Source organism: Buteo buteo, chromosome 11 (genome assembly GCF_964188355.1).
Source record: "Buteo buteo chromosome 11, bButBut1.hap1.1, whole genome shotgun sequence".
NCBI classification, from domain to species: domain Eukaryota; kingdom Metazoa; phylum Chordata; class Aves; order Accipitriformes; family Accipitridae; genus Buteo; species Buteo buteo.
In genome coordinates this window covers 9,566,916-9,593,508 of record NC_134181.1, presented here as the reverse complement: position 1 = coordinate 9,593,508, position 26,593 = coordinate 9,566,916, and the positions used below count along the sequence as shown (strand labels likewise).

Genomic DNA, 26,593 nt, shown 5'->3' with positions numbered 1-26,593 from the left:
CCTCTTGTGTTGAAGACAAATGAATGGCTCAGAAGACCTGCTTTTAACAAAGTGCTGTAAAGCATTTCCTGATGATTTGAAAATATTTATACAAAATGTTTTAATTTGCCTGTAGTAATTTATAGTCTTTCTTTTCTTATGTATTTTAAAGTTATTTTATAGAAACTTGCAGTGAGAAGGAACACAACAGAGGCATGTGTCTTGAGGTGTTACTTAAGAAAAATTCTATTTTCATGGAAATGAAACATGGAATTAGAGTTAAGCTTTGGGCATACAGGAGAGAGTAAAGATTCATCTTTGTTTTGTTGCAGATATACATGTGATTGGACTGCTCAAAGGCAGCGTCACAGTGTCCGTGCAACACTGGGGGCCCGCAAATGCTTTTCTTGAATTAGTCTTGCAGTAATGAGCAATTAGTAAGAGCAATGGCATTCAGCCCAAACAGAAAACCTCAAATCAGTACGTTCAATTCTGTGTACAAGCATCAATGCTTTTACTTAGCTAGGTATGCTAAAATTGCAGACGTTAGCAAAAATACACGATGAACTGCAGCACAAAAGCTGAGGTTTCAGTGAATGCAATAATCTATTTATAAAGCAGCTACTGTTTGAGAGTACGCTCTAACTTGCTTTTTTTTTCCTGTAGTCATCGTAGTGTTGTTTGTAACACTGAAACGGCAGAAAAAAGAACCTCTGATTGTTTTTGAAGAAGAAGATGTCCGAGAGAACATTATTACTTATGATGATGAAGGTGGAGGAGAGGAAGATACTGAAGCTTTTGACATAGCTACTTTGCAGAACCCTGATGGCATCAATGGATTTATTCCTCGTAAAGACATAAAACCTGAGTATCAGTATATGCCAAGGCCAGGGCTTCGGCCAGCTCCTAATAGTGTTGATGTTGATGATTTCATCAACACAAGAATACAAGAGGCTGATAATGATCCAACTGCTCCTCCTTACGACTCTATTCAGATCTATGGCTATGAAGGAAGAGGCTCAGTGGCTGGTTCACTTAGCTCATTAGAGTCAGCGACAACAGATTCTGATTTGGACTACGACTATCTACAAAATTGGGGACCTCGATTTAAGAAACTTGCAGACTTGTATGGCTCCAAAGACACTTTCGATGATGATTCTTAACAATAAAGTTTAAGATTTGGCCTTAAGAACTGTGTCCGATGTTCTGAAGAATCCAGAAGAAATGTAAGCAGGTATTTTTTTAAAAATCAAGAAAAATCTCATTTAAACATTTAAGTTTGACAGAGAGGATTCCTTTGATTAAAAAAAGGACATAAAAGTGGTAAATACTGTGAAGTACCTTTTCCTACAAAAGGCAAATACAGAAGTTGGCTGCCAACTTCACTAAAGGAAAAAACCCACTTAAGAAATACAAAATATTTAAATGAAGGAAAATGCTAAAAGTGAACCTACAAATAAGGGAAATCTTTTATGTATTATGAACATCTAAATCTTTTATGTCAAAGAAGCTTCCACAAATTAGAAAAGATAACAGTTCTGAGCTGTAATTTCGCCTTAAACTATGGACACTCTATATGGTAGTGCATTTTTAAACTTGAAATATATAATATTCAGCCAGCTTAAACCCATATGATGTATGTACAGTACAATGTACAATTATTATGTCTCTTGAGCATCAAACTTGTTACTGCTGATTCTTGTAAATCTTTTTGCTTATACTTTCATCTTGAACTAATACGTGCCAGATATAAAAACTCTGTCTTGTTGCAGTGGGAGGCGCCCTATTTCTATGTCATTTTTAATGTATCTATTTGTACAATTTTAAAATTCTTATTTTAGTATACATACAAATATCAGTATTCTGACATGTAAGAAATGTTACAGCATCACACTTATATTTTATGAACATTGTACTGTTGCTTTAATATGTGCTTCAATATAAGAAGCAGACTTTGAAATAAACTGATTCTTTTTTAATTCTTGTTCTGGTTATTAAGCATATAAGGAAAAACATAGTGTTTCTAATGTCCCATTTATAGTTCTGACTAATTTACTACAATTGTGACCTTTTAATAGCCTTATTTATTATGTGTTTGTAGTTGGTTTGTTGCCTTGTTAAGTGATTATTTAAAAATCAAGTACATTTTACAAATGTTTTTTAGATTAAAAAAATGTAATGTCTGGTGAACATTTTGTACCCTCTCTATCTACGGCTTGTGGCTGCTCCCAGAACACAGTAATAATCTTCATATAATACTACTGTGTTTTCTGGATTAAATTAAGTGTAATACTTTTCAATATTTCCCATGTAATATGCATTTATCTTATATCTTAGGAATTCCAGAGGTTTCAGAAATGACTTAGTGGACAGGAGTACTCTGTACTTACAATTGCTCCAGGCTTGTGAATTTCCCTATCTGTGCTAAGCTTCTGCGGGTTCTAGAGACTTAAATCTGACCCAGTTTAGCTATAAGTTCCCTAAAGACTGTTCTACCTGACAATTACCTTACCTGAGTAGTAATTAAGATTCTGGCACTTACTTTTTTTTTTTCTTTTGGTTTTTTTTTCGTTTACTGCAGTAGAATAGCATTGTCTACTGATAGGAAGACATTTTAATTTGTGATGACAGAAATACAGAGTGCTTTCAGAGTTGTTCTTTGTAATGTATGTTTTTAATCGAAAAATGATCTATAACTTTTTTTATATTAGTTCAGAATGAGCAAGGGATTGGAATATGTTCTGCGCATCAACATTTTCAGCATCTGTGTACAGCTGTACTTCCACTAAATTTAATATAGTTTGCTGTTTAGGGTCAGAGATCAGCAGCTGCAATATGGGAAGAGGCAATAAATAGAAATGATACACATTTTTCTACTGTTCATTTTACAGACCCTGTCCTTCATTTGCAGTCAGGTACCAAACTGCTTGATCCGAGAGGAAATCTGATTTGTTGGTGTATTGCTTTTCTGAAGACCCCCATATATGTAGTTAGATTAAAATTTAACTCGTTAAAATTATGAATGATGTTTCAGATCTATATTTGTAACATATTCACTTGTCCCATTATACCCCTATGTTTTATAAGGCAGAGTTTGCTAAATCAGCAGATTTGCTCTACAGTGTTTATTGTAATATTTCACTTTATTATAGCTGTATGCATTCTATATAATTCTATAGTTTATTATTAACTCAGTTCAAATTTCTTTGGTTGTTGATTTTTCTCTGTTTATAATCCAAAGAATATTTTGCTAGATTTGCACATTTCTCCATTATAAATTTAAATAAACATTTAAAAATGAAACGAGTATCAATTTACAAATTAACAAATTGAAATAAAGTAAAAAAAATTCATTTGTAGGACTCCATTCTCATTGATGCTATCTGGGTTTATTTCACTTTTGAGCAAGTTTTAGAATTAATAACTGCATTTTCTACATTTTTATGTTTAATTTTTAAGAAGGACATTGTCAACTACATTTTTTAATAGTTTTAAATGCTTTGAGTTTTAGTCTCTATTGTTTGTAGCACTCTCGTAGATGCTTGGAAATAAATTTTCTTTCCCTGCTGTTTTTGTCCTTTTTCATTTGATTATTTTTCCCCTTCCCAGCAAATATGTGATTATCATAGTGCTTTATTAAGTTAGTCTTGCTAATCTCAGCCAACACTACCTCTGAAATGCTGGGAATTATACTCATTACGTATCACCTGCAGCACCCCAAATGAACAGCGTGTTTTGGCACAACAACAGGACATTTATTTGTGTTAAACTTCACAGCAGTGGTCACTGGAGTCTCAGGTTTATAATCTGAGAGTGTAAAAACCAGCCCAGTGCAGCAGTACTGGATTAGTCCCCAAGACAAATCAGAGAAGACCGTGGGCTGGGGTTGTAGTTTGTCGCAGTGCTCCCAGGGATCTGAGCGACCTGCAAAGAGGTTTACTCGCACGAGTTACTTTAGCATAGTCTCTGTCTCTTCCCGACTGGGCTCAGGGAAGGACTGAGCCTCACATCCGTGGATGGCAACTGAAAGGTTTATTACAACTTCGGTGGGTTTGAAGACAAACCCTCATTAAAAGAAGCATCACCGCAACTGAGCCAGGTAAGGTAAGGGACAGTAGCAAGTGCAGATGATGTTTTGGCCTCTCTTTTCCCTCTTGTAAGTCCTGCCTGAGACATCATTTGGGGGCAGAGGACACAACAAAACCCCTCCAAATACCCTCAGTAACAGACAGTGGGACGTTATCAGGAGTGATATTTATTTTGTGAGCCGAGTACATGTATGCGCTCCAGTTGGCAAAAATACACAGCTCTTTGTCTAGCTGCTCATCACCAGGAGAACTTGCATCTGAGCAAGGTTGACATGCCCCCCATCTCACGTATATCCACAGTGCATTTGTACACAATTTCTCTCATCACCGGCAAGAAGCAATTAGGTATGCAAGTTTAGTGCTGGTTGCTAAGGGAACTCTCAAAACTTGCACTGATATGGAAGGTGAGGTTTTGTTTGGGATTTTTAGATTGCCTCTGTCATGTTCTTGCCTTTACGTCAAGCAGTTTTTGATACCATGTCAAGGGGTACAAGCTTGCAAGCTTGCCCCCAACATTTACTTGATCTTGTGTGAGATGATGCCTCAGAAACTGATGTGCCCACAGATGAGAAAAGCTTTTAAATAATTTGCATGTTTTCTTGCTCCATATTGTTGACTGACAAAATAAAATGCTGAATTTTACCATGCTGATGCTGATAAGCTTGCAGAAAAAGTGAAGAATAGGAATTTAAATCAGGCTCACAAAGAGGCAACCTTACCTTTCTGGGACCCAAAAGCCTGGAATTCTTTTATGTCTTCCCCATCCAGCAGAATTCTCAGAATTACATATTTTTATTGAAAGGCTCAGTAAACAAAAATCTAGATAGACCCTGTGCAGGTTTCCATTTTAGTGACTGATTGAAATACTGAGCTACTGTAATCGAAGCTGAACAATCAGCACCAGAATCACATTCTGTATTGAAAAAAAAAAAATAAAAAGAAGAAAAAGAAATGGTTTGTGAGAGGGAATGAGTGAGCTTGTCAGAGTTAGTTAGATGCAGGTCTCTGGAGCTTTGCTATTGTTTTCACTGATTTGGGCTGAGACTGGGGATCAACCAGTTTGACCCAGTTCCATACCCAGGCATGCTAGTGAACAAGTTTTCCATTATTTAATTTCACTAATCTCAGTATTTGATAAGGAAGGCTGTTTCAAATCCTTGACTGACCGAGCTGGGCTAGCTACAAATGCCCAAGTCACAAGAAGAACAGTTTTAACCAACTGCCGTTTATAGATTCATAGTCATTTGAAAAACATGCTGCTTGTAGCTCTGCACAAAGTCCTGGGCTTTGCGTGCTCACCAACTTTAGCTCTGTTTTTCTTACTTCCTCCCTTAGTAACTGCACACCCTGCTTCCAAAATCGGGTCTTCTGCCTTCTCACAGCAGAGGAAGTGCAGAAGCTACAACCTCATGCACGGACAGCAGCTTTGCCGTGTGGGACACAGTAACTTCATGTGTGCATACGCACAAGGGACGTGGCCGATGTCCAAGACCTCCTGTCTCCTGGACAGAGGTGGTGGGTTGTATGAGCCAGGGGCAAGTGCTTACCCATGTGGGGGTTTCTGCAGAGTACATGGAGCATTTCAGGTTTCTCCGTGGAAAGAAAGAGAACTCAGATGCCCAAAGAGGGGGAGACTTGCTTGGACTTTGTGTGACTCTGAGACCTCTTTTCAGGTCAGAGAAGTGTTCTTTTCAAGAGCCTTTCAGACTTTCCACTGAAGCCACTTTGTGTTCTATAAATGATTAAATATTAACTGGGGCAGGGAATTGAACCTGAGATCATCAAAGTCCTTGTGAGTTCTCTATCAAACTCAAAACCTGATTTTTTTTTTCTTTTCTTTTTCGTATTTGTTTAGTCCATTTGCAGTAGCTTATAACTGCATCAAGAACAGCAACAGCCAAAACACCAGCTAGGCTGGTGGGCAAAGCACTCCATGACCAGAGGGGAAATCTGCTTTGGACTGGCAACTTGGGAGCAGCAAATTCATAGCTGGTAGTGATGGGGAATAAAACATCACCTTCAACCTCATACTGCCAGGAGGTAAGAAGGAATGGACACATCTCTCTTTTTCAGCATTTCTTTTTCCTTTTACGTTTGTAAAATCAGGACCAATACCTGATTACTTCTCTATCTAAGTCTACTAGAAGACTTTTGGTTTATCCTGAGTCCTCTTGGCTAGGGCTGTTTGTTAGACTCTTGATTACAAGGGTGCTCTTTTAAAATAAATCAAAACAAAAGCGTAACAGTTTGACCTTTAACAGGTTTAAAAAAGAAATAAAAAAAAAAACCTTACTCTGTAGTTTATTTAAAACTATCCCCTGAATTTTAAGACATGCCTAGCATTTTTGGTGGTTAGTGGAAGAGACTTAGACTTTCTGACTCCTTTGGACTGAGGTTACCCATTGCTTTCCTTTTTTTTTTTTTTTAAACAAGTGAAAAACATGTTTATTTTAATTGACCAAATCCATATGCTGTTCCCCAGGCCTTTCTGCAAGTGAAGGGTTTATTTTGTTGTTGTTGTCTTCTTTTCCAACCGAAATCATTCCATGAGTCCATGACTCACTACTTTGGCTGCCAAGGCAAATTTCCTCCAGCTCTATCACCAGCAGGCCTTGCAGACATACCAATCTTCTCACAGATCTGCTTTATAAATATGAAGTGCTTCTGTATTGTTCTTTGTGATATATGGAGGTCTTAAGGGGGCCAGGGGGTTGGTGGATTTTTGTTGTTGTTTTGGGGCTATGATGCTTTCACTTCTACAACTACAAAACTGGCTTTCCATGTTCGCATGCTGTGCTCAGTGCCCTATCTCTGGGTGGTAAGAAGCAATTTTTCAGGGAGTAATAAACTCCCTGGTACTTGGCAGGGTGTCTTTAGAAAGCCCCATTGTTCCCCCGCTGCCAAAGATGGCCTTCCTTCCAGGAGACTATTCTCCCTGCTGCAGCCCAAGCTCATATTTTCCTTCTTCTTATTAGCACACTGAAGAAAGTCATCATTAATCAAATGCAAGCACATTTAGCAAAGTTCAATGTGTATGAAAAATTTATGTCAACCTTTAGGCTCTATGACAGCCCCAAGGCTTCACTTAATAAGTTCTATAATGACTTACTGTTAATGGCCGATTCACATTATCTCTTTGAGGTCTATTGGGCCTTTCAGTAACATTTTCTATTATTGATTACAGAGCTGTTGTACGTTACCCAGACATACAAGCGAAACAGTTGTTTACATTCTTTGCTTTCTAAAATGGGAAGTTGGATGCATTAAGCTATAAAACCTCACAGAACATAATTTTCTCTCGTGTTAATTTATGTGGCTCTAGTGAATGAAAGAGTAGCTATTCGTGGGGGGCTGGCAGAAGCTCTTGGAAATTACTAGAAATTTGACGTATCTTGTCCATTGATTTAGCAGAAATCTACACTTCAAAAACCAGCCTCATGCAACTATCTATCACCCTTGCTAACAGTCTCAGAAGAGGTCAAAGACAGAATGGCTGACTGCCCTAGGTTCTGCAGTTTTGGTTGCTAATCATATTTAATCTCAGACATTTAATTTCTTTCAGAATTTTATCTGGAAAAAAAAAAATTCAAAGGGAAAGGTTTCTGACAACTGAGCACTGCCTATTTCTGTGGCTTTACACAATGCTCCAGCAAATGCTTTTCACAAAACACAATCTCTCAAGATTGTTCAGTACTTGTACTATTTTCTAAAGCCTAGATCCTGTACACACTTACTATTTAGCACAGTGTTTACTACTGTGACTAAATGGTAGCACTCATAATAGTAAGTATAATGAGGTAACACTACTGTAATCTAAGTGCTCCCACACTACTGGAAACTAATATCTCGCACTGTGTTGAAACATTGTTAAATGAAAGAATATGAACCCTTTATGTGCCTACACATACTGCTGCTGCACTGCAGACTACTCTGAAGTGGCCAGTGTCATGTAAAAATCCTTTCATGGAGAAAAATTCCTCCAATAACACCTAAGCATCTCACTATGAACTGCTAAAATGGCATATTTTTTTGTCACGGCCACCCAAAGAGAACTGATTGTATGTTTCATTCATGTAAGTAACAATATGCAACTATAGTAAAGGGGAAAAAGTAGAAGAGGAAAATAAATAAAGCCATAGGACTTGCTTTAAAACATTTTGAGAAAGCAGGAAGAAAACAGCAAGAATTCATTGTATTGGGAGATACTGCAAATCACCAGAGAGGTCAGCACCTACTATTGAGCCACTATAACATGTAGATCAAAAGAGAAGTCTGCCTTTCTTGCTGCCCCCTCCTCCCCTTTCCCATCTCACTTGCAAAAATAAACCTGCTCCAAGTGCAGAGATGCAAGGCCAGAAGCCATCTTCCTGAACACACAACCACACCAGCACCTAGAACATAGTTACAGGGCATTTTTTTGATGTGCGCAATGGTGCATTATAAAACCACCTGACACCCACTGGATCGGTCTGTAAATACATGGCATGGCTTTTGCACTACCAGCTTCACGTTTCTGTTGCTGGACCAGCAGCTTGGTGGTGGATGAAGTGGACAAGCACATTCAGAAATCTGGTGGCTGCTTTTCAAGTGAGGTCACAGTATAAACAAGCTATTTATCACCAAACTCTTTAAAGAATTAAAAGCTGTGCATAACCCTGAATATTCCAAGGAGACTATTGCTGGTAAACTGCTCTCAGCCATAGTGGATAATCAGAAAATTTAGCAAAAAAGCTCTGCTATTAACTCTGTTTCAAAATAAAAAGGGCATCTGTACTTGACTGTAATAAAAAACTGGTGCAAAATGTCTGCATGATAATAACAGAGACCACAGTTTTAATGAGAGTTGGGAAAAAAGAAAGACTAGAATTTCTGAATGTGTATTTGCCCTTGGTGGATTATGAGATAATATGAAAGTCCCTGCTTTTTTTAGCATGGAGGTCAGTATGGAGTTGTGCTAATAAAAAAGCATTAGACTCCCACTGCACCTATAAACTTGGGAACCTAAACTAACCCTTCCAGTGCAGTGCATGAAGCCACATGCCAGAGATTCATTGCAGAAATGGCCCCTTCCCATCACACGTACAAGAGGTGAGCCAAATTTCAGTAACACTCAGCTGTTCTGTTTATTTGGCACCGTGAAGGTTACTGTAATAATCTGTCTTCAAGAGCCCAGACTATGTCCTTTCTTGTGACCTCCCTCATAAGCCTCAGGCGTTATCATTCTTTGCTACCAATTTGTGTTGGCTGCAGAGTCTAAGGGCAAAATTTATGAGATATTCCCAGGAGTCACAAGCTGGAATAGTCACCGACGGACGAGAGATTCAGGGCTCCCTGCCCGGCGCAGGGGGCACCTGGGCTGTCTTGGGAGCAGCGTAGGTGTGCCAACTGCAGAGCTGCAGCTGCCGAGAGAACAATGTGCCGTGACCAAACCACCAAACCCCACCACCCCTCCGGCCAGAAAAATGCTTTTCAGTTTGGGGAGTCAGGGAACCGATGAAGGGAAGCGTTCCTAGGAAGGCCACCTGCGTATAAAGACCAGGCGACAGAAGAGGTGCTGATGCAAATGCAGCCGGGGAAGGAGGAGGAGCTCACCATCAACCAGCCTCGTCTCCCTGTGCTTACTTCACTATTTGTCTTGAAAGCTGTTTCAGAGAAGAGTAGGAGGATCAAAGATTCAGGCAAACTATTTTGTGGCTGATTGGTACAATGTCACAGAGGGAGAGAAATAGAAGTCTACAAGACAAGCAAGATAATCTGAGCACATGCCAAGATGTAAAAGGGACAAGGTTCTCAATGCTCGCCTCAGCCCCCATTCTCCAGCCACCGCTTTGGTTTCGTTGCCATGACAGAGACCCGACACCAAAGCACAGACAGGGGAGACAAATCAATGTGGGAAAAAGATTTGCTTCTCTGCTAGAAGAAAGAGGGCTGCTCTGAGGGCTGGCGGATGGGAACAATTCCATTCAGGAGGCCCTGCGGGTCTGTTGAGGGTGCGACATTTTAAAGAATCTAGACCACCGCTGACTTCACATGTAACCTTGCAGCTCTTCATATCCCTTTCTGTCATAACCCCACTGATCTTTAAGAATAGTGACAGACCCCTAGCAAACTTTCATCCGTTCTCTGCTGGGTTCCTTGCCAATCGTGTCGTGCTCCGGGACTCCCCTGTTGGTTTAGTACATCTCTGCTGTCATAGCACTGAAGGAGTCAGGTCAGAGCATTGCTCTAAAGCATGATACATCCTTTAAGTGCTTCGCTCACGAAAGCTTCCTTGTTCACAGCTGAATGGCAGTGCAATGGGGTGTCCAGCAGGTAAAAGACTGTTGCACTTAATGGGCCAAATTAAGAGTTATTTATCTGCCAAAGAGTTCCTGTCTCTCTCAGAAACTTCAGAATTAGTCATTGTCTGTCATTTTGAATCCCATTATCATTTAAACTCAGAAGACTTCATTGTTTGCATTGCTTTATTAGACCTGATTTCTGACACATGAACTCCCCCTCTCTTTGAGGTTCTCCAAGCAGAGTTCAACATGCTTTTTCACTCTATTCGTGCTACTCACAGAAAAGGGTACATGGTCAATTTGGTCTCTGTTTTTTGTTCTTGTTTTCTCTGAAAGATGGTATTTTCTTTCTTGATCTCTTTTAGATTACATTTAAAATGTTTTCTGCTTGCCACCCTGAGTACTCCATTAATATCCTTGCCACAAGCATCCAGAACTCAGTGTATTACTCTCCGTTAAGAAAATTTATGGTATGGGTTTAATTTGTTTCAGTTAAAGATCAGTGTTGTCATGGAGGAGCATAATATCACTCTCACCAGTTTAATGAATAAATAGGGTAAATAATACTAAATCATTGCTCATTTCTGCAGGTCCTTCTGGTTCACTTGTGGAATCTATAAGAAGCACAGAGACAGCCTAAGAAATGTGGGCAAAGTTTGTAAAGTCTAGGGCCCATATTCGTCAGAAATAAGGTCAGAAGAATCACTAGAGTTACGCTAGTGAGAAAGGTATCCATATGCAAATTTAATGTAGAATAGTCTTACCCTGCCAAAGAAAAGAAAAAGAAAAACGCAGAGGGTTTTAGGGGCTGCCAGTGCATGTTACTCAACTTTCATTAACTCTCCTAAGAACAAGCCAGAGAATTGAATTTGGATTCTTGCTGCAATGTTAAACTGCAGCCCATCTGTTTTCCATCCCCAACAATGGATAGGCCAAAATTTATGCAAAAAAAAGTCGCTCTAGGATTTGAAGGTTTAAATAGCAGTTACCTTAAAATCTGGTGCATCTCCCCTCTTTCAGAGATGCATTTTAGAAGAGCATTTTGTATTCAGGCTTCTTACGACTGTGTTTGAACACTGCTTGAAATGATTCAGGAGTTTTGCTTGACAAACGGTTGCTGTGATCCAAGGCCCATATGGCTTGTTTTGGAGTGTGTAAAGGTCATTGCTTCTGTTAATACAACTAGTACAAATACTTCCCTGCCATCTGACAATGTTCCTCCTTATTCAGATTGGCAGCCATTTCCCCCCCACAATCTGGAATTTCCTTTCAACGTGGGTTGTTGAAGTGGAGATGATAACAGTTTTAAAATCAAAGGTTGAATGCTTCTGTTGAGTTATACTTGGAACCGACCATGTTCTGTACAGTGAGAACATCCCATATGGAAAGGACATATGTGTTGGATACAATAATACATAAATAGTGGATACAATTTTATATAACCCTTATATTCTTATAGCTGTTACATATACTTCTGTAATGAGACAGGTGAAATAGATGACTTTGATAGTGATATTTAAGTCCATATGTTGAAAGCTTACACAATAAATAGGGAGTTTTAAAGGCAGACTTAGCTGCTCACTATTTTTCAAATATTTGCATTGACATAAGACACCCTTGAAAACCCCACTGAAATGTCCTTACACAGTAACACCATAGATAGCACTGTAACTTCACGTTTCGAGATCCACCCTGGACAGACACGCATGCACACACACACACAAACATACACACATTCATAAATTGTCAAATAGAAACTATTTAGACTCATTTTTTCCCTGGATTAGTTTAAAAAAAAGTTAAGTTTTTGGATGAACAGAGTAGGTGAAAAGTTTCAGTGAAAATGTTAGAGCTAAGATTAAAAGAACCCAGACAACTCTTTTTGTTATGAAATTTCAGCATTGCTAAGATTTAGAGCCGGAATGTGTAAACTGGCAGGAGGATAACCATGCCATCACTGATTTACACTTAGCTTTCCCTACAAAAATCCATCCAGATGTAGAAAATGTATAAGCTTTGGGGGGGGACGGGACAGGGGGGCAGGCAGGGCGGGGGGTGGAAATCTCAGTTTGCAGATGGTCAGTGAAGACCTGTTAGTGTTTGACAGCTAAATTTTCTGAAGAGTCTGGGCAGAAGATTTTCCAGTCCTCTTCTTGCCCTCCCCAGGCTCAGCATCAGCACCCACGGATGAGTTTGAGCATTGAGCTGCCTATAAGGACGCTTAAAACAGGGTGTGGGAGGGGTCGACACTATGATATTTCTGTGTATTTTAAAAGAGTTTAAACAAGTTTTCTTCTCTTAAAAAAATATAGTCATTTTGTGACCCTGCGTTACTCAGTTTCAGAAGTTAGGGAACAGCAATGATACTTTTCATGCTCATAGTAAGTTCATTGCAATCATTGTTTCCTCATGACCACTGTATTACTTTACAGACCTTTCCAGGAGTTGTAGGAATATTTGTTTTCCCTCTTGTGACCGAAACACTAGAACTAGTTTTGCTGGAATAATTTTTTAAACTTTATTCTTCTAACTATTCATCTCCTTTTTTCATTTTTCTGTCAGTAAATGCAAAACATTGACATTGTTTTGTGATAATCTTTTGGGGAGGAGGTCTGGGGAAATATCTTATTCTCTTAAAGTATGTTCCCTGGAAATTAATCACCTGTCAGATGAAGAACCTAATGGTTTGTAGCCATGCAGTTATTACAGTCACATTAAGCGCTGAAATATAGCTGCCTTTTTTCAATGGCACTCCGATAGCCAACAAGCCTTATAAAAGAAATCCACATGCTTATTCTATGCTTTTTGATATCTCTGATTAAAAATTAGCTGAGTGTTTTAACTGAGCTGTGTGCCAATTGTATATAAAAGAAGCATTTAAAAGAGTTCAAAGCTCTGTTGGTGCCTAGTGCGGGCTTCAAAAGAACCCTAAATCTGAAGTGTCCTTTTTTCTCAAAGCATTTCCTGAGATCCTCCTTGTGAAAGGATCTGTGCTCCATGAACCTATTTGACAGTTTCCATCTTCTTGTGGAACTAAGCAATTTTTTGTTTGCTTGTTTGTTTGTTTTCTATCTAAATAATTGAAAATGCTGTGAATCAAACTGGGTAGAAGAAAATCCTACAGTGAATTTCAATGACCAGAGCCAGGCTATTAAAGAATAGATAAACACCACAAAATGGGAATATTTTAACCAGCATGACCACTGCAAACTGAAATCTAGCTTGCTGCACTCCACCCAGGAATGAGAGTGCTTCTTCTCACCCAACAAGTAATTCCTTAATCAATAACTTTACAGCTTTACAGCCCTAAGAAACAAAAGACCTGACTACTTCATAAGCACTTACAAGCCGAGTTACCTAGAAAAAACTTCCTTTATTTTTTATAACAATCTTATTATAATCATTATTGACATGGTTAGGCCTTTACGCTAGGTTAGTGGCGATTTTCACACACACCAAAAATTAAAGAGCAGATTTCCATAGGTTCCCTCTCCAAACCATTAGGAAAGTTATGGGGGGAGCTGCAAAGAGCCTTTTTGCACCCTCCTGCTGCCTCCCCCCACACTCTCAGTGTACCATTTCTGGTGCTTATCCAACTTTCTTCTGCACCATTTAACGGGCACAAATCCTTTTTTTTTTTTTTTTTTTAACGGGATTATATTCTGGCTGGTTTAATGAGCTGAAATGATAAAAAACTAAATAACAAAATTTCCTGGAAGCTACCCAAATTGGATGCAATGTTTTACTCACTGTGACGATGACCCTTGATTCTTACCAAGTCTTCTGATCATTGCAGGGAGGTGCTACCACTTACTGATGCAAAAAACTCCTGTAGCCCTTTGAACCGTGCATCGCTGATACCGCAAGTCATCCTGTGTATTGTCTTTTAAGTCTTTCCCTTTAAAAATATTCAGAGATACTGTGAAGCTTGGTCCACAAGTAATTTCCAAGCAAAAATGTGTTTCTACTTTTTTTTTTTTAATGTGCTTATCATTCATTGACTCACACTGACACATGTGCATATAACTTCAGATTTCCAACAGATTACTGTATATTTTGGCAGCCTTCAGTTACACGCTATTAAATTACTTGTGTTTTTATAGGACTGACTAATTATGTTGATAGCCCTTAAACATTGCTCCTATAGCAACTGCTGAATTTTGAGGTGCTTCAAGTAACCAGAAATTTAAACAGCAACACTGAGAGTTAACCCATTATTAAAAAAATAATAACTAGTGTAGTTAAGAAAGAAAGAAAGAAAGAGAGGAAGGCAGGAAGGAAAAAGGAAAGGGAAAAGGAAAAGGGGAAAAGTAAAAGGGGAAAAGGAAAAGGAAGGACTTACCTACACCCCCCCACCTAAAGCTTTTCTTATCATGACTCTGCCATAACAGAGTCTTCAAATACCAATTTCTCCAGCCTGTCGCCCACCTCCCTGGGTTGGGCAGCACACCCATCTGGTGTATCAGCTGCTCCTTCCACTTTTATATCGTCTGCAAACTTGCTAAGGGTGCACTTGGTCCCATCACCCAGGTCATTAATGAAGGTGTTAACCACACTAGAGCTGCCCAAATCAAAAGCAGTGTAAGGGGTTAGAGACACAAGCTCCTGTACTGGTGCAACCCATCAATCATCAGAGCTGGCTCCTGCGTCACTGGGCAGCACACTGTGTGGCCACTGGCTTCACTTCTGGTCCATGTGCCGTTCTCTACTAATTTCTCTTAAAAAAAAAAAGTGGTTGTCTGCACACCTGAGGTACTGCTAATGAAGCCAGGCTGAGCTCATATCCTCACCCACTGCAACCCAGTAATAGCACTACCAGCCTAAGCCTGGTCTTCCCAGCTCTCGCACTCGGAAGCAGCTGCCTGACTTCTGGCTCTGACGTCTCTTGTACACCACTAGACTGAACATCTACGGATATACCTTCAGCTTTCTCTCTTTCTCTCTGATTTGTATTCCTTGAGGCTGCAGAGGAATGGAAATCTGACTCTAAAGGCTCAAAAGACCTCAAATAAAAAAAAGGCCCTACATTTATTATTTTTTAAATCTCAGGGTTTCCAGCTCATCAGTTTAGTAGGCCTGACTCACTGCTTTTGATCTCTTGGGGTTCACAGTTTGAGAAGCAGATTTCATTACAATAAAAGAACAGGTGCCATTCATATTCTTAACTTTTTTTTTTTTTTAATATCACTGCATAACATACATCTGTCTTACTGCTATAACACAAAACAGAAGCCCTGAGCACTATTTACTGATTATTTCACACCATTTTTCTTAAGAGCAGGACTGTTCCCCTGTTCTGGTCAAAGTAATTAACAGAGTGATAGCATCACTGTAAAATTGTGCAATTCCTATTTTAAATAATGTCTAGTGTGTACTGCTGCCCTTTTCTGTCAAAGTATTGCTGTGTGTTTTGGCACAAAGATATCTGCATTTCTATATCTTCTACCAATTTTACAAAGGTTTTATAAGGCTTAATGAATGGAAAATGCTTTGAAAAGCTGTAGATAAAAGGCAATTTTGAAGGCAGTCATTAGTAGTAAATACCCTCATCAAAATTTCTCTTGCTAATCCTTTATGCTCTAGCTGTGCAGGCTGTGCTGACAGCACAAAACTACGATTCCTCCAAGGTTATTCTAATGCTAACTTACAGACGACAACTATAAGAGTCAGTTATATTTATAACTTTGCTGGCATGAAAGTCACCCTCTTACCAACTTTGATCAACGTGGGCCACCTTAACACTACAGATCAATAGCAAAAAGAAATTCATAGACTTTCTAATAGTCTCACCGTTAAAACTAATATTGTGTAACTGGAAATCAACTGCTTCAATTAATGGGAATATATGGCTTCATTTTGTAGGCACAACCTTTACATTTGAAAGTTCGGTGACATATGGGTTCCCACTGGTGCTATAATTACACCATGCCTAAAAGTCATCATTAGTTTAAAATGTAGAGGTACTTTTTTTTTTATAATGAACAATCTTGTGCTGGTTAAGAGTGCATGAGTCTTTTCTTTTAACACCAGTTTCAATGGAATTCATTCATCTAGTTCACAGTTCCTCCGGTGGCTGCTACATACCCCTTGGTGTCAGCGTGGGATCTCCAGGCTGACAGCCGTACCTGCGAATTGCAGATTTACAATGGTCCTCTTTAACATGGTCTATAAGTGTAAGACAATGGTGAATTGTTTTTCATCAGGTCAAGGGTAATGTCCTCTCCAACACAGTAATTCAAACTCTGCACCCCAACAGTCATCTCCTGCAAAAAGGTATCCTGAACAGGAATGTTTAACACACACAGGTGGGAGGCAAAATGAGGCTAATTAAGACAGGTGCAAACTGACTTCAAAAAATAGATGGGTGGGAGGCTGATGGTAACCTGGGGAGAGTAACCGTCAGAGAAGCAAGAGATAAAAAGGCCCTGTGAGTGCCTAACCAACTGTAGTTGTTGATTAACAAAATTTGCAGTATGAAGGTCATTTTTAATAGTCGTTCTTCTGTTAGATGCCCATATAAAATTTGTGGTGCCATGAGCGTCTGGCTGTGTTTGATCAGGACGCTGCACATGTTTGGCTCCAAATTAAGTGGTTGGCTGGGGTTTTTTAATTGAAAAAAATATTAGATTTGTTAGAACAATGTTTTTAAAGTCTGGGGAGGTGTCAGGAATGGAGTGGAAGCTTAGTGGAGAATGAAAGCATTTACTTTGATCTGCAATGAACACTTGATTTTGGATTGCAGTATTTTAAGAACACCTTTGTAGGGTTCAGAGAGAAAGTTTACATAAACTTGAAATAAACTTCCAAATGAAATCTAATGCAAATGGAAACAGGGGGATGTGTTTAAAATCTGTCAAAACTAAATGTTTTGATTTTTGTAAAGTTTTGTGTTTGTTTTTTTTTCTGGGGCATGAATAATACAATGAAAGCAATATGTGATTTCAAAATGGATATCAATGTCAAGTGCCTACAATTTTCACACAGTTCTAGTAATAATCTGTCTTTTGGTTGTGCATCTTGGTAGCTGCGGGTCTTGTAGATCCTCTAACCGTTTTTTTTACCTCAGACAGCCACTTTAACTCTGAATAAAAAAGACTGCACACCCAGTCACATTTCCAGAGAGGCAGTAGAGAAGCATCAATATTGTTCAAATCAGAGAAATGCAGTCGGGTGTACTTATTTGCTCTCATCATACCACCGAATACCTATGGGAGATCTGAAGGCCGCCTTAAAAGCATTGGAGCCTGAGGTCAGTGGAGACAGAAAAGCATTATTTTTTTTTTTTTATTGATCTACACATGATATTAAAAACTGGGTAACACCAATCAGCCTCCACTACCTCCCTGTCAGTATCTCTGTGGTGAAATTTTCTTGTCTTTTCTTACTGAATAATTTGTACCAGTCATTTTTATATCTTCTCTCTCCTCACCAGGCAACTACCATTTGGTCAACAAAGCACTTGAGCTAGTGTTTCCCTGTAGTAGAAACGAGGACTACTGGCATGATAATGCTTGTGAAGGCCAAGGCTTGGATGTAGCTTGAAATTTTGAACACGCGCATGGAAAGTTGCATGAGGGCCATGTCAGGATTTTCGCTCATACTACCTATCTTTCAAGGTGTGTATGGTGCTCTTCCTAAATGGGCTTGAAGTAACTCAGTCTCTGGTTCTTTTCTATCCTCTTTGCTGTTAATTATTTCTTGAGTTCACTTGGCTATTATTCAGCTTCATTTTGTATGTGTCACAGAGAGGATTAAAGCAACCAGGCTAAAGGAAGAAAATGTTCCTACATGAGACAAGGGCAGGTAGGAGAATGCTGTGCTGTTAGCACAGACTCAATAGGGGATCCCACAGGTTCTTGTCTGAGCTTATCCTGCGAGAAGCTATAGGAAGGGAAATGTTCGTGACTCATTATTACTGTGTGAAATATTTACGTGCACAGTCTGTGTACCTCTGGTTAACTCAGTCTGTAACAAGTCCCCCTAGCTCTTTGAGCCACATGAAAACTCCTTCTCTATTTTCTAGAGATTCCTTTTCAATTAAGAAATGCTGCAGTTTGATGCACAGATCTCTAACTACTTATAAGCTTCACCCAGATCCCTCACTGCTAGCTCAGGAGCGTTTCCCTAGCCCACACATACTTCCCTCCCGAGAGCACTCGCGTTAACCCAGTCTGCTGAGCCTTCCAGCACACTAACCTACATTTCCCCGACACTCTCCAACGTGCACGGCGCCCTGCACCTGTAGGGCTCCCAGCCTCCCATGCACGTCCCTGCTCACGCGCCTGCTTTAGTCGGGAGCTGTAAATGCTCTCACACTAGAAGAGCAGAATAGATATCCACTTCTACCAGATTTCACCTGGTATATCCAAGTAAAATCCCTGAGGACAGTCATTAGGCAATGTTAATTATGGCAATCAGCCTACCCAGTCTGACCTAATTATAAATAATTAGCTTATCCCTTTATTTCCAAACCTCTCTCCCTAGTGAGACTGTACTTTTAAGATTTTTAAACTAACAAAACTCCCCTCACAGATTTGCTTTTCAGTTGTAACAACCTTGACATTAAAGGCCTAAGTCCGTAAGAAAGGCACTGTGAACATCTGTCGTGGTTTAACCCCAGCCAGCAACTGAGCACCACGCAGCAGCTCACTCACTTCCCCCCCACACCCAGTGGGATGGGGGAGAGAATTGGAAAAAAAGTTAAATTCGTGGGTTGACTTACGAACAGTTTAATAGGACAGAAAGGAAGAAAATAATAACGATAATAACAACAATAATAGAATTACAACAATAATTATAAAATAATTGGAATATACAAAACAAGTGATGCACAATGCAATTGCTCACCACTCACCGACGGATGCCCAGTTAGTTCCTGAGCAGCAATCCCCTCCAGGCCAACTCCCCCCAGTTTATATGCTGGACACGATGTCATACGGTCTGGAATACCCCTTTGGCCAGTTTGGGTCAGCTGCCCTGGCTGTGTCCCCTCCCAACTTCTTGTGCCCCTCCAGCCTTCTTGCTGGCTGGGCATCTGAAACTGAAAAATCCTTAGACTAAACAGTACTTAGCAACAACTGAAAACATCAGTGTGTTATCAACATTATTCTGGTACTAAATCCAAAACACAACACTGTACCAGCTACTAGAAAGAAAATTAACTTTATCCCAGCCAAAACCAGGACAACATTTCAAAGATGTGGGGAATAAGAAGGTGGACTTCAAAACTTAAGGAATTACAAGTGTTATTTCTTAAGCTATTTCACTGGTGTAGGTTATCTAGTGGGATTTTTAAAAATAGTTACAGTTAACAAAATTCTACTAGATGCCCATTGCCTAAAAAAAATTTCTTAAATGCCTTTTTAAAAACCTTGTACTTTTGGATTATAGTGATGCCTCTCAGAGCCATTGTAGCAAAGAAAGTAAGCATGGCATAAACTATCATTGTCTGAAGTTATGCCATATAGCAAATAAGACCTTTGCTTACAGTACCCTCTGGCCATTCTGTCTAGTTACAGTAATGACAATAGTGTTAAATAAATAATTTTCTTTTAGTGAAAGAATGCAATGTTTTCATTTTTGCTGCTTCAAGCATCAAAGATATGTCTCTGCAAAATAACATTTAGTAATCCTCAGCTGTTGTTGAAAGACAAATTCCAAATGAAACTACGTTATTTTCTAAGTTTATGTTTTGTTGTTCTCCTATTGTATTTTGAAAATGAGTGCTGTGCATGTGGGTTGTGTGGGATCTCTTATGAGTAATGCACTTGACGTAACAGAAAGGTATCCTTGTAGTCTCAAAAGATCTCTCCAATTGACTGTTCTGACAAAAGCTCTTTGAGGAGCTTTCTAAGTCCTCCTTTTGGCCCAAAGAAACACTTCTTCTTGAGTTCCTGTAGGTGATTGTCACTTATGTACATACCTCCATGCCAAGCAGTATATACCTGACATTTGGGCTTTTTCACCTGCGGCTCGCTCTCCAAGGCCACCAGTTGATACAGTTTACTGTGTAACAGAGCACCCATGGGATTAGGAGCTTCTAATAACTGTTTCTAGTCTTCACCCACCCACATCTGGGAGATGCTGTAGATGTTTGTCCTTTTCAGATTCCCTGCTGAGAACAAGTTTATATTATCATGCACTGATGGACCTTTCCCGCTTACCTTTCTCACTGAAAAGGATGCAGTTAAACCCAGTCAGTAATGTCAGTCTACAATAATTTTGAAATAATTCCCATTCCAAGGATTTGTGCTCCCGGCTCATTTGTGCTAATGCAAAGTACTCCCAAATGCATCAAATTTTCCTACTTTGAATACTAAGTCAAAGCTCATTAAAGCCAAATTATTTTTTCCCTCCAATGATTCCCAGGTTCTCTGAATCAAACCCTGTTTACAGAATTCTCCCAAGGCCGTCTTGTGCCTTTCTTTGCAAATGACATTTGCAAAGTTTAAAGCCACCTTTATTTCTATGCACGGCATTTACTAATAGTTAGATCTGTAAATAACAAAGCTCTCTGCTTGGTCAGAAATGCAACCTGTGTGATGACATTTTACTCAAGAAAAATATTCCAATGACTTCAAGTGGAAACTGATTACAAGAAGACTACTTGCTTTGTACCATGAATTCTAAGCACAGTCTAGGGAAAAGAAAAACTTAACCTAAAATACAATTTTTCCATTTTCTCGTGAAGCATCCACATTCTGGATACTTCCAAAGGCATGGTGCTGGGATAAATGGATGACTCAACATTGCAAATGCCTGCATTCCGTTTTATTTTACATGGAAGAAGTGCTATTAATGTTCTTGGGTCATGGAAACTGCCTTGTTACAATAGATGTTTTGTGCCAATTATCACAAATAACACACATTTGCAGACCAAACTACTCTAGCCAATCTATCTGAATTCTCCTTGCACTACTATAATGTGAACATTATATTAACTAAATAGGAACTGTACTGTTAGGTGTATTGGTGATACTCCTTCCACAATGGAGAAGTGCACTTTGTTTAGCGTGGCATATTATGATATGAAAGAATGAATAAACAAAACCCTTATGACAAAAGCCCTCTGCTATGGATGATAAATTAAAGTATACTTTAAAAATACCACACCAAAACCTGACATACTTTAAGCTTCACTTCTCTGTGGAGTCTTATTCCTGCTTTATTCTAACCCTTTAACATCATCTGTCTTGTCTCTTGGTTTTGCTTGAGTACTACAGAATGATCCTTCACTCTATTATTCCCCTTTGCAGACCATTATCCTGCCCCAGAGGAAGCTTTGTATCTCACGTTTCTTGCAGGAATTCCTCTGTGCTGCTAACCTTTGCCTTGCTTGTATAAAGCACTGCTCTCTGGCAGACTCCAGCTCTCTCTTATCTCTCCAATCCAGGTAGAGGTGTCAGAGTGTCCCAGGGAGCCATTAATCAATGGCCCCCCTCTGCCATCAGCTCCTTCGAAGCTTTCTCTGAACCTGGAGTGCTTTTGGAGGTCTAGAGAAAACAGCACAAGAAGCTTTTACCAACAATATCTTTCATAGATCATCTAACCTGATTGATGATAATACTGAGAATTAAATATTTATGGTTTAGAAGCATGGGAGAGTTTTGAAGTACATATTTTAAATTTATATGAGAGGAGTAATGTCAATGCATGCAAGATGCTTTACAGAGGGTCTTGGAAAAGGAGTTCTGTCCTGCTGTAAATGCCATCTTCATTCTTTCGTCATATTATTTCATATAAAGCGCACGTTCATGAAGTTAAAAAAAAGGAAGAGGAAAAACCACAAAAAGGTGAAATAGAAGAAAGAAGTTGTCTCAGGCTTTTTGTCTATTTAACCATTAGAAACAAAGAAACAAGCTGTCATGTTTCATGTTGCTGAAGTACCACTTAAGGCAGATGCGATATATACATCACACTAATGAATAATTTACTATGACCATATCATCTAGGGCTATGTTCTCACTCTCCTCCTCTTCCCACAAGAAATGTAAGGACCCACCATGTCTGATGATAGCTTGTGGCTGGAAGACCCATAGATACAGAGGCAGAAGAAATGGAGAAACTTCTATTAGCAAATCAATCCTGGTCTCTTCCACCAAAAGGCATCCTCTACTCATGCAAATGTTGAACATGCTGGAGGAAGCTTTTAAAAAATCCCATGAGCTCTTCATAGCATTTGGGATGCTAATACACTTGAAGGATTTTTTAACCAAGTAGGCCAATTTCAGTTTTATGAACTGCATTTTGGTACAGATGCCGCCTTCCATCCTAAGCAGGCCAAATACTACTATTATTAATCATTCTATTTACCTTAATGATAATAAAACAGTACTTGCGCAAGTTTAAAGTATGCTTCATTACCCCAGAAGAGTAGTGACACTTCTATAATCTAAAATGTGAAGTCCTACATATCCTAGATATGAAACCTGACAGCATAATCTTTTATTCCCATTCTAAGCAACAATTTGCATGAGTGAGCGTTCTCAGGATTAGTTGCATAGTTAAAAAATGTCCAGAGCTTGTTTAGGATTAACAGACTGAAGAAACAAGACATTTTTAAATTAAACTGCTGGGTTTTAAGGAATATTTCCTTAATGGGTCATCACAACCTTTTTTCCTGACTGAATGGATTTTTCTAAACCACATTGTACTGAGAAAGTCTTTTCACGTCAGCAAAAAATATGAAGTATTTGGCTACATGATCTACATAAACCAAACAAAGAAACACTTTTGCATATAAGAATTTTCTTCTGTGCAGGCCAGCATAAAGTCTATGCCCTACATAAATGTTCTGGGCAGCTGTTCAGAAAGGCTGAGTTCACCTAGAATTATGTATTTAGACATGAAATACCTAGCGTATGAATTAATTGCTTCCATAGGTACCATTAATTTTTGTGCCCACCCCTTTCTTGATCTGTCATTAAGCTTCAAAAAGTTAACCTAGGAAACAAAACACCAGAGTCTGAACCGAGGTCTGATGACATCCCATGGCTTTCTGGGATCTCTGAAAATGAGATGTATAACTAAACCATAAAGGCACCCTCAGTTGAGAGCGTCATTGCTTTGAACATAGCCCACTCGCGTCTATTTTGGTTCAGATTGCGTTTCCCTCCACAACATTTGATCTTCTTGTAAAAGAAACTTGAACAGGCTTTCTGCATAACCAAGAAATAATTATACAGTTCTGAGCGAGTTCTCCAGCTCTGATGACCCTGCAGCGCCTGCTGGGTCTCATTCCCAGTCAATGTGGAGCTCTCCTTCTCCAGCATTCCAGACATCATTATTTTGGCAGAAGGCTTCCAGCACCCACTTATCTACAGAGAAAGATCTGCCCATCTGGCAGCAACAACAGCTCGTTGTGAGATCCGTATCTTTTAAGGAATGGCAAATGGTAGGATCAGCTTAGATTGTGACAAGTTAAGCGGAGAATTATCTGTGTTTTTCCTGACTTTGATGAGCTCATTTTTTAACTTCAACATTCCACCAGGGAAGTCTGTTTTTAATATAGACAGATAGACAACACGATAAACTTAACAATGTTATAACAAGGAAAGCAGGCCCAGTTTTATCTTCATGGGAACACAGTTAGATTCCATATTTAGTCTTTCAGCAAAGCATTTAAAACTGGAATTTGAGTAAGCATCACGTCTAACTGTTTTATGGGCCTGGGTCTTGGGCAACTAGAGAGTGCTGAGCCACCATCCCCCCAGAAACTAAATGCCAGGAGTCGCACAACCCTCTTTGTGTCTAGTTGAGGGATCAATCAGGTCAACAAAGGAACTGATTTTCAGAGCTGGTACAACCAGAGCAAAATAGAGACAAGACGGAATGCAGGACTTCTTTGGCTGGTTTAGGAATACTGAACTCCAAAGAGATGTGCATAAGGTCACACATCATCAGGTGACAAGGACAGGACAAAAAATTTGGGCTCCTACACCCTACTATTCTAGCTCTGCACATAAATTCTCTTCTAATATTCATTCCGGTTTCCTATATCTATAAAGCTGATGCCTATCGAGTGATGTTAGTATCCGTGTTGAGGTCAATAGATCTCAGCATTTTTGAATCAATGTTTCAAGATGGTCAGCATGTGCCCACCTAATGCATATAGGTCTTTCAAAGGTTTTATTTTTGCAGTTTAATGGAACTGCAAAGTGGTGGAAAAGCAGGGTGGAATGAAAATAATATGGAAAATCTTGTTTAGTCTGTTTATCATGAATTTCTGACAATTTCTTGTGTGGAATGATGATAGAACAAGATATTCTCTAGGAAACATCTGACACAAGGCACTGATATAAAAAAGCCAGAATACTGACAAATCTCTCTGCTAACACTGCAAGCACTGTAGAAATACATTAAAGTAATGAGAAAAAATGCTAAAATTTCCTCTCCAGGTACAAGATTTTTTTTTGCTATTTCCCACTACAAACAAATTTTCCTCTCTCCTCACCAATTACATTTGAGTTGATGTGAAGGCACTTTGTACTTTGAAAGTATATGCTGGTTTTGGCTGGGATAGAGTTAATTTTCTTCATAGTAGCTAGTATGGGGCTGTGTTTTGGATTTGTGCTAGAAACAGTGTTGGTAACACAGGGATGTTTTTGTTACTGCTGAGTAGTGCTCACACAGGGTCAAGGCCTTTTCTGCTTCTCACCCCACCCGCGAGGAGGCTGGGGGGGCACAAGGAGTTGGGAGGGGACACAGCCGGGACGGCTGACCCCAACTGACCCAAGGGTTGTCCCAGACCGTATGGCGTCATGCTCAGCACAGAAAGCTGGGGGAAGAAGAAGGAAGGGGGGACGTTGGGAGTGATGGCGTTTGTCTTCCCAAGTCACTGTTAGGCGTGATGGAGCCCTGCTGTCCTGGAGATGGCTGAACACTGCCTGCCCATGGGAAATGGGGAATGAATTCCTTGTTTTGCTTTGCTTGTGTGCGCGGCTTTTGCTTTACCTGTTAAACTGCCTTTATCTAAACTCTTTATTGCCCATGAGTTTTCTTACTTTCACCCTTCCAATTCTCTCCCCATCCCACTGGGTGGGAGGCAGCGAGTGAGCAACTGTGTGCTGCTTGGCTGCCGGCTGGGGTTAAACCACAACAAGGTATTACCTAAAATCAATAGATAATGTAAAGCCTTTATTTGCTAGTAAAAATTACAGAAAAGCCTATGTAGAGTATATGTGACCTCAGTATGAGTCTCCCCATCCCTGACATGGAGCAGCATTTGTGCAGAACCAAGACCAAAACAAACGTATGAACACAAATCAGAGTTCTTCTGATTTGTGGTGATCGGATGTTAATACTGAAGTCTAATTAGGTCTTACAAATAAAAGAACACTTTGCTAACTAAATAATTTCTTGAATTAGAAATTTTAATTAATATGCTTATCATCTACTGCAATTAAAGGTTTGAATAGGACATCTGATGCCACATTATTTGAGAAAAAATCTCATCTAAAACTTTCCCTGCAGGTTAAAATATTTAGATACTTACTGCAGTACTCCTAAATTCAGATAGGTGCCTCAAATTATGTCTATTAGAAAATTCTGGTTTTCTGTATGCTTAAGTTTCCTTTAAAACCTCATTAGAGATTAGATATTAAAGGTATTTCTGTAACCTCTGCAGCTGATTTTCAAGTCCTCTTTTGAAACAGTCAGTGCCAGGATTTTAGTCAGAAACAGTGACTAACATCACTGACTAGTGCCTTGACTCAAGTCAAGCAGGTTTAAACCAGTGGGAATTAAGATGTTCTGGATTTAGGCCCGCATGTTTACTAAGAATATCAAGCTGTATATCAAGCTTTTAGTTGAGAGTTTTGATCCTTGCTGTGCAACATAGATCAGAAACTGGGTGGTTCAGGCCAGAGGGGCAAGTGGTGTGGTCCCATCATGGAACCCAGAGCAACGTTGGGCTTAGATCACCAAATGACCAAAGTCTTCAGGACTTCCAACCTCTGAAAGAAGACAGGGAGTTGAAATGCAGCCTTAATTCTCTGCTATCAGCTTTGGCTTCCAATCTAATTATGGATAACTTGGGGTTAATAATCAGATCTATTTCTAAATGGATTTTCCTCAGACCATTTTTATATTTTGGCTCTGTAACCTTTCTTACCTGAAGTCTATGGAGTTATAGTTGTATAGAGAGTAATACAATCAAGAGTGAAATGAGTTCTCTTCAATCCTATATCACACTGTAACTAAAACCAGACTGTGCATACACACAAAACTTACTGAATTCTACAAAGT

At 39.3% G+C, this 26,593-nt stretch overlaps 1 protein-coding gene across 3 annotated transcripts in view; it reads left to right on the top strand.

Moving 5' to 3' along the window:
• Positions 1 to 3,540, top strand: part of CDH11 (cadherin 11) — an 83,940-nt gene extending 80,400 nt beyond the window's left edge. For all 3 annotated transcript variants that reach the window (XM_075039992.1, XM_075039994.1, XM_075039993.1), the window contains one exon: positions 646 to 3,540. In XM_075039992.1, the coding sequence (XP_074896093.1) occupies positions 646 to 1,142 (497 nt within the window). In that variant the 3' untranslated portion in view covers positions 1,143 to 3,540. The remainder of the gene's footprint in view (positions 1 to 645) is intronic.
• The last annotated feature ends 23,053 nt before the right edge of the window (positions 3,541 to 26,593 follow it).